Below are 13,819 nucleotides of genomic sequence, written 5' to 3'. Positions count from 1 at the left end.
CAACTGTATCCCTGACCTGTCTGGTGTGTTCCTTGGCCTTCATGATGCTGTTTGTTCCCTGAGGTTCTCTAACAAACCTCAGAGGGCTTCACAGAACAGCTGTATTTATACTGAGATTCAATTATACACAGGTATACTCTATTTACTAATTAGGTGACTTCTGAAGGCTATTGGTTCCACTACATTTTAGTTAGGGGTATCGGAGTAAAGGGGGCTGTATACAAATGCATGCCACACTTTTCAGATATTTATTTGTAAAAAATAAATAAAACTGTTTAATATTTACCTTCCACTTCACAACTATGTGCCACTTTGTGTTCTATCACATAAAATCCAAATAAAATACATTTTCGTTTTGGTTGTAACATGACAAAATGTGGAACATTTCAAGGGGTATGAATACTTTTTCAAGGCACTGTAGTTATATTAGGGATATTTTCATGGAGAAAGAGTTTAATGGGCCTCAGGCCTAAAGTGACAGAAACAAAACTGGCTGTAATGCCTGTGACAACTAGTCAGTTTCTTCTTTACACCTTTTATGTTTTTTTATTTGTATTCATTAATATTGAGTAATTTAACTAAATTGTTTTAAATGTTCAGTAATTTTCATTTGACTCTATCCATTTTTACAACTGTTTAATCTGGTTTGTGTACATATGCCTGTGTAAATGTGTGTTTAAACAATTCAGCCCCATGAGTTACTTCAATAAAAATTCAGTCTTGTTGTCAGCATACATAGGAGGTACCTTTTTTTTACCTGGGGCCATGACAAGCTATAAAAACTCTTTTTGTGGACTTTTTATGTATTTATCCCTTTAGTTATGGTGTAAAGATCCCAAGCTTGTTCAGCTTAACCTTTTAAAGTGCCCCAGGATATACCTTATCACAAAAGATTTAAAGCCTTAATATGTATAGCTTGAATGAGTAACTGGGGGGACTGTTATAGAAACTTTCAAATGCATTAAGAGAGTCCAGCAAAGTTTGTAAGGAAGCTAGTTTCATAGAAAGTGAAATACTAAAAAAAGGTCAGGCTTTAATCCTGCTAGAAGAAAGAGTGAAAAACATCTGGGATAGATAAGGCTATTCTTGAACTGAAATAAGCCTAAGGATTTATAGATGTCTGCCGTTAAAAGTAGACTGCCTAAATTGGAAGACTAATTGGTTCTTATCTCCGGTCAGATTATAAACTAACCTTCCATCCAAATAAAATAAATTCAAGATTATACCCAAACATAACCATCACTGTATTATTGTTAGGAAAGCCATAAGCTACCATAGACATAGGATGATTGTCTATTATGGTTGGGCTGTTTACCTACACCATTTAACATCTTTAGGCATTTCTTGTCTTGACTACTGTTGTACAGGATAAAATTAGTCATCTAAAAATAATTTTTATAAACACATTTGTATGCTATGTTCTGTTTTTAACTCTAAGGTTAATAAAGCAAGTGGTTAAGGACTCCACATGGATGCGATAATATTTTCATGTCTGGTCATCTCATGTAACCCTGGAAGTATGGCTTTGTTAGATGTTTATTGGCTAGCTGTCTCATTTCACTATGACAGCAATAGGTGTGTCTGTTCAGAGCAAAACATGCATGCTCAGCTCCATATGAGTGTTTATGCCACAATTGTTCTGGAACATTTTTGTTAGGCAGTTGGTTCTTTTGACAATCATTTCTTTAATAGGGTTAGTTTAATACAAGTAAAGGTTTTTCAGTTAAATAAAGAAAAACGGACTATTTACTCAATAATCCTGGAGTCAAAGATTTAATTCTAAATCACTTTTTTAAGCAAAGTCATTTTTCTTTTTAAACTTTTGTAACCAGTGGTTGTGATCTTTACCTGTTCTTCACAGCAACATGCCCTGGATAAAGGGTTTGTATAAATGAGCTATGGGTGTGAAGTGCAGTTGGTTCACACCTTTTCTATCTAGCATGTTTTTGCTGTCTGTCAGATGGAAACATCTTGGTGGCTGCGCTGTCACCCAATCGCTTCCACCCCCCCGGTAACGTGCCCCCAGTGCGCACCCCACTATGTATCCCCTTTTTGTTGCTGATTCGGAAGCAACATGTTTTCAAGTCACTTCTGGGACCCTGTCAGTGTCCCCGGCCAGCATGGTTGGGAAATGCAATGGAACACAGGGGAGACTTCCAGGGTCTTTTAGACCCCGGATGTCTCCTTAAAGTGAACCTATCACCAACAAATCATCACATAGGGGACTTTGTGTCCTCTATGTGATGTAATAAAATTAAAATAAATGAATTTGTAGTTGCAAAAAATGTTGAGTACCCCACCCCCAGATATACACACATACAAAAGTAAACATCCACAGCAGGGGCACCTACGCCTGAAAATTTTGATAGCGATACACATGTTACATATGAGGAAGAACATCTGGTTACAAAGGATAGGGGGATGGCGAAGGTCTGGAATTCTTCTCCTCAGTCTGCACAAGGGAATCGGGGGGCTTCAGTAACCAAAACCGCAGTGTTTGTCCTCATGACACATCACAGGAAGCCCCCTTGTGGCTAACAGATGACAGAATTAGAAATAGACTTGGGAAACTTAACATTACTAAATCCCCAGAACCACGTGGCTTGCACCCAAGGGTACTTAGGGAACTCGATCAAGTAATTGCCAGACCATTGTTCCTAATTTTTACTGACAGTCTACTGATTGGAGAAAAGCCAATGTAACACCAATATTTAAAAAAGGGCCAAAATACATCCTGGGAATTATAGACCAGTTAGCCTAACATCAATAGTATGTAAGCTCTTGGAGGGGATGATAAAGGACTATATACAAGATTTTAGTAATGACAACAGTATCATTAGCAGTAATCAGCATGGATTTATGAAGAATCGTTCTTGCCAAACCAATCTATTAACCTTCTATGAGGAGGTGAGCTGCCATCTAGATAAAGGAAGGCCTGTAGACGTGGTGTATCTGGATTTTGAAAAAGCATTTGACACCATTCCCCATAAACGTTTATTGTACGAAATAAGGTCCGTTGGCATTGACCATAGGGTGAGTCCATGGATTGAAAACTGGCTACAAGGGCGAGTTCAGAGGGTGGTGATAAATGGGGAATACTTAGAATGGTCAGGGGTGGGGAAGTGGGGTCCCCCAGGGTTTTGTGCTGGAATCAATCCTGTTTAATTTGTTCATAAACGACCTGAAGGATGGGGTAAACAGTTCAATTTCTGTATTTGCGGGTGACACTAAGCTAAGCAGGGCAATAACTTCTGCATAGAATGTGGAAACCTTGCAAGAAGATGAACAAATTAATGGGGTGGGCAACTACATGGAAAATTAGGTTTAATGTAGAAAAATTTAAAATAATGCATTTGGGTGGCAAAAGAATGAATGCAATCTACTCACTAGGGGGTGAACCTTTGGGGGAATATAGGATTGAAAAAGACCTGGGGGTCCTAGCCGATGATAGGCTCAGCAATAGCATGCAATGCCAAGCTGCTGCAAACAAAGCAAACAGAATATTGGCATGCATTTAAAAGGGGATTAACTTCAGGGATAAAACGATAATTCTCCCACTCTACAAGACTTTGGTCCGGCCTCACCTGGAGTAAGCTGTCCAGTTCTGGGCACCAGTCCTCAGGAAGGATGTATTGGAAATGGAGCAAGTACAAAGAAGGGCAACAGAGTTAATAAAGGGTCTGGAGGATATTAGTTATGAAGAAAGTTTGCGAGCACTGAACTTGTAGGGCGTTTAATAAGACACGTGGCCACATTTTGCACTGATGTCAGTTTATTTTTCTATGTTTGAGTGTATTGCCTAATGTTTGACCAGGTTGTCTGGTGGTTTTTTTTTGTATGTTTTTCTGTTTGTTGGTTTGTCTTAAACCTAATAAATATCTTTAAAAAAAAAAGACACGTGGCCACTCATTAAAATTAGACGAAAAGAGGTTTAACCTTAAACTGCATGGAGGGGTCTTTACTGTAAGAGCAGGAAGGATGAGGAATTCCGTTCCACAGGTGGTGGTTTCAGCGGGGGAAATTGATGCTTTTAAAAAACTATTAAATAAGCACCTAAACAACCGCAACATACAGGGATATACAATGTAATACTGACATATAATCACACACATAGGTTGGTCTTAATGGACTTTGTGTCTTTTTTCAACCTCACCTACTATAAATACTATATTGTCGTACACCCCGGAGTGAGAGCAATATCTCTAGCACGAGACCTCCTTCATAATCCTAAACTGATTACCTAAATAGGTTTTAAAATGTTGCAAAATGGAAAATATAGGGTACTGAAGTATTTCGCTATTTCCCAGGTGCATGCAAATTGAAGTTTTAAATCTTGGGCATCTATTTACCCGGTACAACCTCCTATTTTATATTTTACAAACAAAGTGTGTAATTTATTTGCATTTGTGTGCCCTAAAATTTACATTAGTGTATGTTTTACTGAAACTTTGCATTGCCTAGACTTTGCGGTAATATCATGTGAAATAAAAATTAGGAGTTTTATGTAATAATCAGGCCCAAAATTATATTTTAAACCCGTGCAAAAAAAAAATATGCTGAGTCTCTTGTGCAACATCGCTGGATTGAGATGGGCTTAGGTAAGTATGAGGGGGGCTGCTGCACACAGAAGGCTCTAAAATAAAAAAAATAACGTACAACTTACAACCACTTTAACAAATTGGATTAGTTGGAGTATACAGAATAATTGGATACGATTTGGCTAAAATGGAAATAAAGTTCTGTTATTTCTTCCTACACTACCGTATTTGCAGGCGTATAAGACGACTGGGTGTATAAGACAACCCCCCTAATTTTCCAGCTAAAATGTTGGTTTTCCTAGTGATGTTGTCTATCCAATTCAATGGCCAATAGAGTGATTATAGGGGGACCATGTAGCCTAGGTAGGAATTTTCATACTACAGCTGCCCAGACTTTGATACTCCCCTGGTGCTGCATCACTGTTAAACTGCATATGTGTAACAATAGACTAATCTCCCAGAGACTTTGTACTCTGGTGCTGAGAAAGCAGAACATATAGTTGATTAAAGGTAGTAGGGGAGGAAGATGAAAAGATGAGTGAAAGGAAGTCTAACAACAAACTAGCTTCTTATGTTTCTTTTCAATGATGCCATAAGTGTTGGTATCAAAAATAGTCACATTTGTTTGAGCAAGAACTCTTTTTAACCACTTGCCGACTGCCCCATAGCAGATTTAGTGCTACAGGGTGGCCATAATCGCATATATATGTGAATCTTCACTGCTGGGTAGGATGCGATCACCCTAGATGTTTAACCCCTTCCCAGCTAGTGTCAGTAGTACAGTGACAGTGCATATTTTTAGCATTGATCACTGTATTAGTGTCACTGGTCTCCAAAACGTGTCAGTTAGGCCCCTTCACACTTGTACGACCTGAAAGTTGCGCGACTTTGACACAACCTTGCCGCGTGACTTTGAAGTCACTGCGACCTGAAGTCGCAGATATGAACGGTACTCATTGGAAATCATGGGGTATGACTTGTCATGCGACTTTGCAGTCCCAATTCGCAGGACAAGTTGCACAAGTGTGAAAGGGGCCTTAGGGGTTTATTTACTAAAGCTGGTGAGTGTAAAATCAATCTCACTACTGCAGAGAAACCAATCGGCTTCTAACTGCAGCTGGTTCAATTAAGCTTTGGCAATAAAATCTGGAAGCCGATTGGTGATTTTGCACTCTCCAGCTTTAGTAATTAAATCCCTTAGTGTCAGAATGTCCACTGCAATATTGCCACCATTACTAGTATAAAAAATAAAATAAAATAAAATATTTTACCAAAAATAATGGAGCACAATACATATTGGCCTAAATTTATAAACAAATTAGATTTAAAAAAAATTATTAGGTATGTTTTATAGCAAAAAGTTTAAAATATTTTTTTTTTCAAATACCACTAAAATAAAGCTCTATTTGTGGGGGAAAAATTCACATAAACTTTATTTGGGTACAGTGCTGCATGACTGCACATTTAACAGACTGACATTGCTGCTGTCTGCTGTGCCTCCTATTTTCATTCCTCCAGAGTTGTGTCTCACTAATACAGGAGGTGTGTTACTGGCCTGATCACCAGGTAAAAACAGAGCAGGGAAAAAAACAAAGGGCCAGATTCACAAAAGAGATATGACGGCGTATCTCCTGATACGCCGTCGTATCTCTGTTTCTATCTATGTGACTGATTCTATGAATCAGTTGCGCATAGATATCCATAAGATCTGACAGGTGTAATTGTTTTACACTGTCGGATCTTAGGAGGGAGTGCGCCTAATTTAAATGGCACACGCCCATTTGAATTGGCCCGCCTTGCGCCGGACGTATTTACGATACACCGCCGCAAGTTTCCAGGTAAGTGCTTTGTGGATCGGGCACTAAAACTGGAAACTTGCGGCGGTGTAACGTAAACGTGTTATGTTACACGGCCGCAAATGTATGTGAATCTGGCCCAAAGAAAATAAAACTGATGCGGCCACCACATCTAATGATTGGTAAGCTGCAATATAATGCATTTTTGATTTTGGGTTTAATACCGCTTAGTTTGAGCATGCTAACGAGCCAGATTTGCCAATGTGCATCATACTAAGTTTTAAGATATAGGGGAAATAGGAGGTCAATGTATAAGGGAGCCAACCAATAAAAGTGAAATGTATTGGTTTTTTTTTATTGACACTCCTAATAAAAGTGTAACATGTATCAAATAAACATAGTTATTATAATACAAAAATATTACAGAACACATTAATTTTTAATCTGTCTACTAGGAAAACATGGTCTTTTATTTCTGGCTGTAATAGCGTGAACATAAAATCAATGAATTACTATGTTCTTTGTTTTATAAAAATATAGACTTTTTACCATATATATATATGTTTTACATCACAATGCTGGACCTATTACATAATTTTATGATTTCATATTGAGATTCAGGTTTATCAAGATGTGTTTTTTTTCTACAGAAAGTGTTCTGTGTTTGCAAGTGGATTCCTGAGAAAACAAAGAACCAGCTGTCTGTACTCCCACATTCGTACAGTTCACAAGTACATACCTCGAAGAGCTGTACTATATATACCTGGAAATGATGAAAGAAAAATCAAAAAAATAGCTACTCTCAATGTAGACTGTGCAGTGCTAGACTGTGAAGATGGTGTAGCCATCAATAAAAAGGTATGTACTTTAAATAGAAAAAGATCTTTGCCAAATGTCAAATCTAATTATAAAAAAAAAAAATCAGTTGCTTTATAGTAACTTCAGTGTTGTAGAAAAGGTGCTAAATGGTTAAGCCTAGCATTTTCCACCAGAAGCTATCGTGCAATTCAAGGGTCTGCAATGGCATGGCCTGTATGGGGAATTTGTTTAAAGAATATTGATAATTTTACTTTGCAAGTGAAAGGGAAGTCGAATTTCACAGAGGACGGGTCTTGCTGGTATATAGAAATGTTCAAGGCTTCTTATCGTAATCACCCTTGAAATTGTTCAAACCAAATTTGGCAAATTCTTTGACAAGATCATCAGCATATGGGCAATTTATAATAATTATTAGCAAGCTGGATCTCTGGTATGTTAAAATGATCATGTAGTACATGGGCCAGATGCTCCATGGTGAGAATGTATAGCAGGGGAGATAAGGGCAGCCTTGGCAGATGCCATAGCAGATCTGTATAGACTCTAAAAGGAGTTGATTGTCACAATCCCTCTGCTGGAATTTGTGCCAAAGGGCTAGTATTTTTTTGGAGAAAATTGGGGTCCATACTCAAAATCCCAAATCTCCAATCCTTGTTTGGCATCATTAGAAATATATCAGGCAGTGATCTTCCAGCTTTGGGCATGTTCAATCAAAGATAATGTTTGATAACCTACTTAATCTAGGTGAATGAGATCAGGAATAAGTGTTTTGAGCCTATTCGCAATTATTTTGGAGTTTACTCATATCTCAATGTTTTTGATAAAGATGGGTTTACAACCACTGCAGGAAGAGAAATCTTTACCAAGGTTTGGAATAACTACAACATGAGCCCCTGGGGCTTGAGTGGGAAATGGGTATGAGGGTGATATGGCACAGAATGTTTTAGTGAGAAAGTAGGTAAGGGCATCCTGAACAAAAATGGTAAAATCGGAAAGAAAATTCACTTGGATCCAGGTTTGTAATGTAATTTCTTCCTCTAGAAAGGGTTTTTCCAGCATTTCCACATTTGGTGTTATATTGGGGAAGGCAGTATCTTCTATATTGTCCTTAATCTTAGCTGTAACAGATAAGGAGTCCACATCCCTAAAATTACCTGGGATGTTTTATCGTTTAAAAAAAAAAAAACAATAAAGGAGTTAGGTTGTTTTGATAAGATTATGGGTAGTGTGACATTTCGGGTCATTCAGCAATAGAATAGAGGTTATAGAAAAATACGTCATTTTTAAGGCAGGGTCTGTATGTTAGCACATAGTTGAAGGAGAGTGTCAGGATCAGGTTTTTTTTCTGGAATTCTTTTAGATTTGCAATTTGGTGTAGGACGCCATGTATCTAAGCCAGGCAGGATTTTTGTTCATCCTTGTACCGTGTTATACATTATATATCTCAAATATTTTTGAGGTACAAGACACCACATCCTGCAAGGGATCATCCTTTAGTTTACAAGACCATGCTTGCTTCTTAAGTTAAGATAGAATAAGGATCAAATAAAGAGGAGCATGGTCGGACCATAAGATATTGCCTATAGAAAAGATTGGTTGGAATGTCAGGCGGGGGTGGGGTTATCATCCCTTTCAGTGGAATGAGCGATCCTCCAGAAGTCCAAATGATGATGGCACAGAACATATTTAAGTCTCTTCATTTGGGATCTGGGGAGAGAGCCCTTCCCACTAAGGAGTCTAGGTAAGGGTCCATCACACCAGTCAAATCCTTTCCTAATATGATAAAACACCCTCTGCAAAGCTCATATGATTTGTAAGATATTGAATATCTGAAAGTGGTCTTGGTTAGGAATATACAGATTCACATGCATATATTTTTTGCCATCAAGGATTTCCTTGATTTCCTCTCAGCAGTTTACCTTGTATCTAACTAATCTCTTTATAACAGTCTTGGTAAACTCAAGTTCAGAGGCATTTGGGCATTTAATGTTATCCTATGTGTCCATGCACACATTCACGTTTTTTTGCGTTTTAAAGCAGTTGGGTTTAGGCTCGTTTTTTCAGAAGCAAAATTTTGGGTTCAGACGCAAACGTTTTTGCGTTTCAAAGCTTTGGGAGAGGTCTACAATGTCTTTGTTGTAAAAGCTGACAGCCGCTAAACGCGGCAAAACGCCACAAAATTCACGGCAAAAACGGGCGTTTTAAACGCCGGTTTTTGCCTTTGAAAACTTGAGTTTACATGTGTTTGCATTTGCTTCTCGTGTGCATGGGGCCTAAAGAGGTCTGGGCTCTTGGTTCCAAGAACCCTAAAGGCCCTTTCAGTAAGAAGCTTAGTAGTTGGAGAATAGGAAATTGAAAATACCCTGAAATGTGGGAATGAGCTTCTACTGGCCTTTGGCCTCTGAAAGGCCCAGAATGCTGATATGTTTTTTGCAGTTACAATTTTCATAATAATCAATAGCCTATATAGCATAATCTGTTCTGCAGGCATTGACTTGGTTGCATTCACCTGAGTCTACATTGCAGTCACCAGTTGGGGATACTGGCTTTCCAGAGAAGAAATTCATTTTTGGGTGTCCGATAGTTGCCCATAACGTTCATTTATGGTAGGTAGTAAGTGACTGTAGGCTTGTAAGTCCAGAGAAGCCATTGCAGTGAGGTCCAGAGATGATCCCACATGTGATTCTGAAGTGTAGTACAGAGGCTCCTGGGAAGTGAAGAGGCAACCACTAGCTTGTGCACAGTAGAGGGGAGGGTGAATAAAAGTGTTAGATACCGCTGTGGGTTAAAATCTGTTGTCTTAAGGTGTACACAAAAGGTTTCTGTTGCTTGCATTTCCCCATCATGGGCAGGAAAGTAAGTATAACCTGTGGTAAAGTGCTAGTAGAGCTCTCTCAGCCAGCAGTAGCAAAGAAGGGTTATGTTAGCAGTCATTCCCTATTTGATTTGCTTGGTTTTAGACATGGGGCAGTGAGGTTAAATGATCGCTTATTTATTACTTTGGAATAGGGATGCAGCACTTGAGTCTCGAAAAGGCTGGTTAACGAAAAGTATAAGGAAATGTATAAATTTTTTTACATATTTTGTAAAAATGCAAAGAAAAAGTATTTTTCTTAATCTTGCATCACAGGACACAGGGTATTTTTATATTTGTGACTACTTGGGTTATGCTATCACCTTCAAGTGAATGGACACTGGTCAAAAAAAAAAGTCAGGATCCCCAGCTCAGGCATATCCCCTCCCAGCTCGGCAAAGCACCATTATTATTTTTTTTGCTAGTGTCCGTAGGTAATGAATGAGCCTGTGGAGCTTCTCTTAGGATTTTATTTAGTGGACATCGCTCCTGTAACCTTGCTGGAATGGCTCCCTTAAGGGTCAGTTGAGATTGAAATCCCTGCCCTTGTTTGGTATTTCAACTGTTTTAGGGGCACAATCATTTTCTGCAGTCTTTTCTGGTTTGCAGGATCGGCTCTAAGTGGGTCCTCACAAGTTTAGAACACCTGAGACACAAACATGGGCACTCTCCGCTGGTGGGATGAGATGTCAAAGCAACATCCTCTGGATGAGGAGGAGGAAGCCATTGTGAATCAGGAATCCCTGTGAATGAGTCCTCACAGCTGTCTCAGACGCAGAAGAGTATGGTAGGCTTCCTGGCAAACACAGTGCTTGCAAATTTGAGGTTGCCTCTTCTGGAGTCATCTTCTTCCAAAGTCACAGGATTTGGGTCCTAGCAGCTTCCTAAAAATCCCAAATCCTTTTCTGAGCATCCTCAAGGAAGGAAGTGATGCATTATGATATGCTGACACAGAGAAGGTGTTCTCACTAACAAAGTGTTTCACTCAGCAGTACCCCATGGAGGAGGAGGAGGAAGTTTGATTCTCCAGCTGTTGAACCAGCTATTTTTTTACTTGAATAGGACCCTGACATTCCTGAATCCTGGTCTCTGGAGATGCCACAGATAAGTGGACTTTTTTAAGACATGCTTTCCTCTAGTAGGAGCAGCTCTGCAATAGGCGTTGGCCAAGCTCTCAAATCTTGGGCAAAACGTATGCTTTATTCCAGAAAATCAGACCCATGGTATCCTGCCATATGGCAGTTTCTGGAAGATTTTGTGAGGACCTTGAATTTTTTGTTGAATGTCTTTAAAGACTCCATTAGACAGCTTTCCCAGTTGAGTGCCATATTTGAAGGATCTCATGATTTAAGTGCTGGTCAGTGGAATTTTTGTGAAATCCCTTTGAGGGCAAGTGCTTGTTTGGACTGTTTGATACCTTCATCCAGAAGGGTAAAAGCACACTCTTAGAAGAAGGTGAAAATGAAGTACCAAGCCAATATTATAAACCTGCACTGGCTGTACTTAAAGCGGGGGTTCACCCCAAATTTTTTTTTTAAATGACATCTAGCAGAGCCAGCATACTAAGGACATTACATTTCGGCAGGTCATTTTTTTTTCTCTTGGTACATACCTTTATATCCTGATGTTGTCCAGGGTTTCCGGGTTCCGATGACTGCAGGACTGGGCGTTCCTATCCTTCCGTTCGATGATTGACGTCTTGTGAAACAGGTGACCTGTCGCACAATGCGCGTCACCAGATGTCTGGAAATAGCTGAGCTGTGAGTCGGCACTATACGGCACCTGCGCAGTCAGCTCTACACGGCGGGCGCAGGCGCCGTATAGTGCCGACTCGCAGCTCGGCTATTTCCGGAAATCTGGTGACGCGCGTTGTGCGACAGGTCACCTGTTTCACAAGACGTCAATCATCGAACGGAAGGATAGGAACGCCCAGTCCCGCAGTCATCGGAACCCTGAGGCTGGGATAGGAACGCCCAGTCCCGGAGTCATCAGAACGTGGAAGCCCTGGACAAAATCCGGATATAAAGGTAAGTACAGCGAAAAAAAAACCTGCTAAAATGAAATGTCATTACTATTGTACTATTAATGTAAAAAAAATCGTTTTTAGGGTGAACCTCCACTTTAAATATACATTCACTGATTTTCAATGAATGAATGCATAGCTGCATTAATTACCCTTTCCAATCTGGAGTTGTACTAAACTCAGGGGGCTAGATTCAGATAGGTTAGCGGATCTTTAGATCCGCGTAACCTATCTGATTTACGTTACGCCGCCGCAACTTGCGGCGGCGTATCGTAACTCCCCTGGCGGAATTCAAATTCCGCGGCTAGGGGGAATGTAGTATTTAAATCAGGCGCGTCGCCGCGCCAATTTAACTGTGCATGCGCCGTCCGCAAATTTACCCGGCGTGCATTGCTCCAAATTACGTCGTAAGGACGTCATTGGTTTCGACGTTAACGTAAATTACATCCGGCCGTATTCGCAAACGACTTACGCAAACGACGTAAAAAATTCAAAACTCGGCGCGGGGACGACGGCCATACTTAACATAGGATACACTGCACTTACCGCAGGGGTAACTTTCCACCGGAAAAAGCCGAACGCAAACGACGTAAAAAAAAAGCGGCAGGCGTTCGTTTCTGAATCGGCGGATCTCCTCATTTGCATATTCGTCGCGTATACAAATGGAAGCGCCACCTAGCGGCCGGCGGGAGATTGCAGCCTAAGATCCGACGGTGTAAGTCACTTACACCTGGCGGATCTAAGGGAGATCTATGCGTAACGGATTCTTATGAATCAGTCGCATAGATCCGACCATCGGATCTCAGAGATACGACGGCGTATCAGGAGATACGCTGTCGTATCTTGTTTCTGAATCCGGGCCAGGGACTTTAAAGAGGTGTGGAAATCAAAAAAATACATTTTTTTTTCAGAATGTATCAATACTGTAAGACTGTTTACTCAGTACAGCAAACACAGACTTCTTATCCAAAAAAATCTGTGAAAGTTCATTTTGGAAAATGTCAGCATTCTTGATTGTAAGCCTGAGGCCCCGTACACACGACTGAGTTTCTCTGCAGAATTCAGCCAGAAACTCGGTTCAGAGCTGAATTCTGCCGAGAAACCCGGCCGTGTGTACACTTTCGGCTGAGGAAGCCAACGAGGACCTCGGCGAGGAAATAGAGAACATGTTCTCTATTTCCTCGTTGTTCAATGGCAAAAGTCGGCCCGCCGAGTTCCTCGGCGGCTTCCACACTGAACTCGACGAGGAACTCGATGTGTTTGGCACGTCGAGTTCCTCGGTCGTGTGTACGGGGCCTAATACAACCTCGGTATCTATAATGCTGTGCATTCATTTGGTCATAAAGTCAGATACTAGAGTGCAAGCTTGATGGTCACGAACACGCAATGTTTATTCTTTTTAGTGCCAAACTAGCACAACTTGTTAGTGTGGAAAAAAGTATTATAGATGTAAGAGAAGCAGTAACTATACTAAACTATATAAATTATCTTCCTTCATTTGCCTTCAATGATGAGCGCTTCAAATTGGGATTAATAAATGCAAACATGGCTTAATCTGTTTAAATTTTGCTTAATCTTCCTCAAATGTAAACAACATTTGCGATGCCTTTGAGATGGAAAATGATTGGACTCCTGAGACACTACTTATCCTGTTCAACATTTTCATTTCACAACTTCAAAGTGAAAGTTATATATTTATAGAGGGTGTTAAGTGTAGCTAGATGGAATTTTGTTTCTTGGCTGTTTAGTTAAAACCAACAGGGATTAAATTAGAGTTTATAGCTCTTGGTAA

At 39.9% G+C, this 13,819-nt stretch overlaps 1 protein-coding gene across 1 annotated transcript in view; it reads left to right on the top strand.

The window, feature by feature from the left end:
- CLYBL (citramalyl-CoA lyase) overlaps positions 1 to 13,819 on the top strand; it is a 491,289-nt gene that overhangs the window by 290,531 nt on the left and 186,939 nt on the right. The window contains exon 2 of the mRNA XM_040336168.1: positions 6,985 to 7,192. Coding sequence (XP_040192102.1) covers positions 6,985 to 7,192 — 208 coding nt within the window. The remainder of the gene's footprint in view (positions 1 to 6,984; positions 7,193 to 13,819) is intronic.

The sequence above is a fragment of the Rana temporaria genome, chromosome 2 (genome assembly GCF_905171775.1).
Source record: "Rana temporaria chromosome 2, aRanTem1.1, whole genome shotgun sequence".
Taxonomy (NCBI): domain Eukaryota; kingdom Metazoa; phylum Chordata; class Amphibia; order Anura; family Ranidae; genus Rana; species Rana temporaria.
This window is presented reverse-complemented; position numbering and strand designations above follow the sequence as displayed.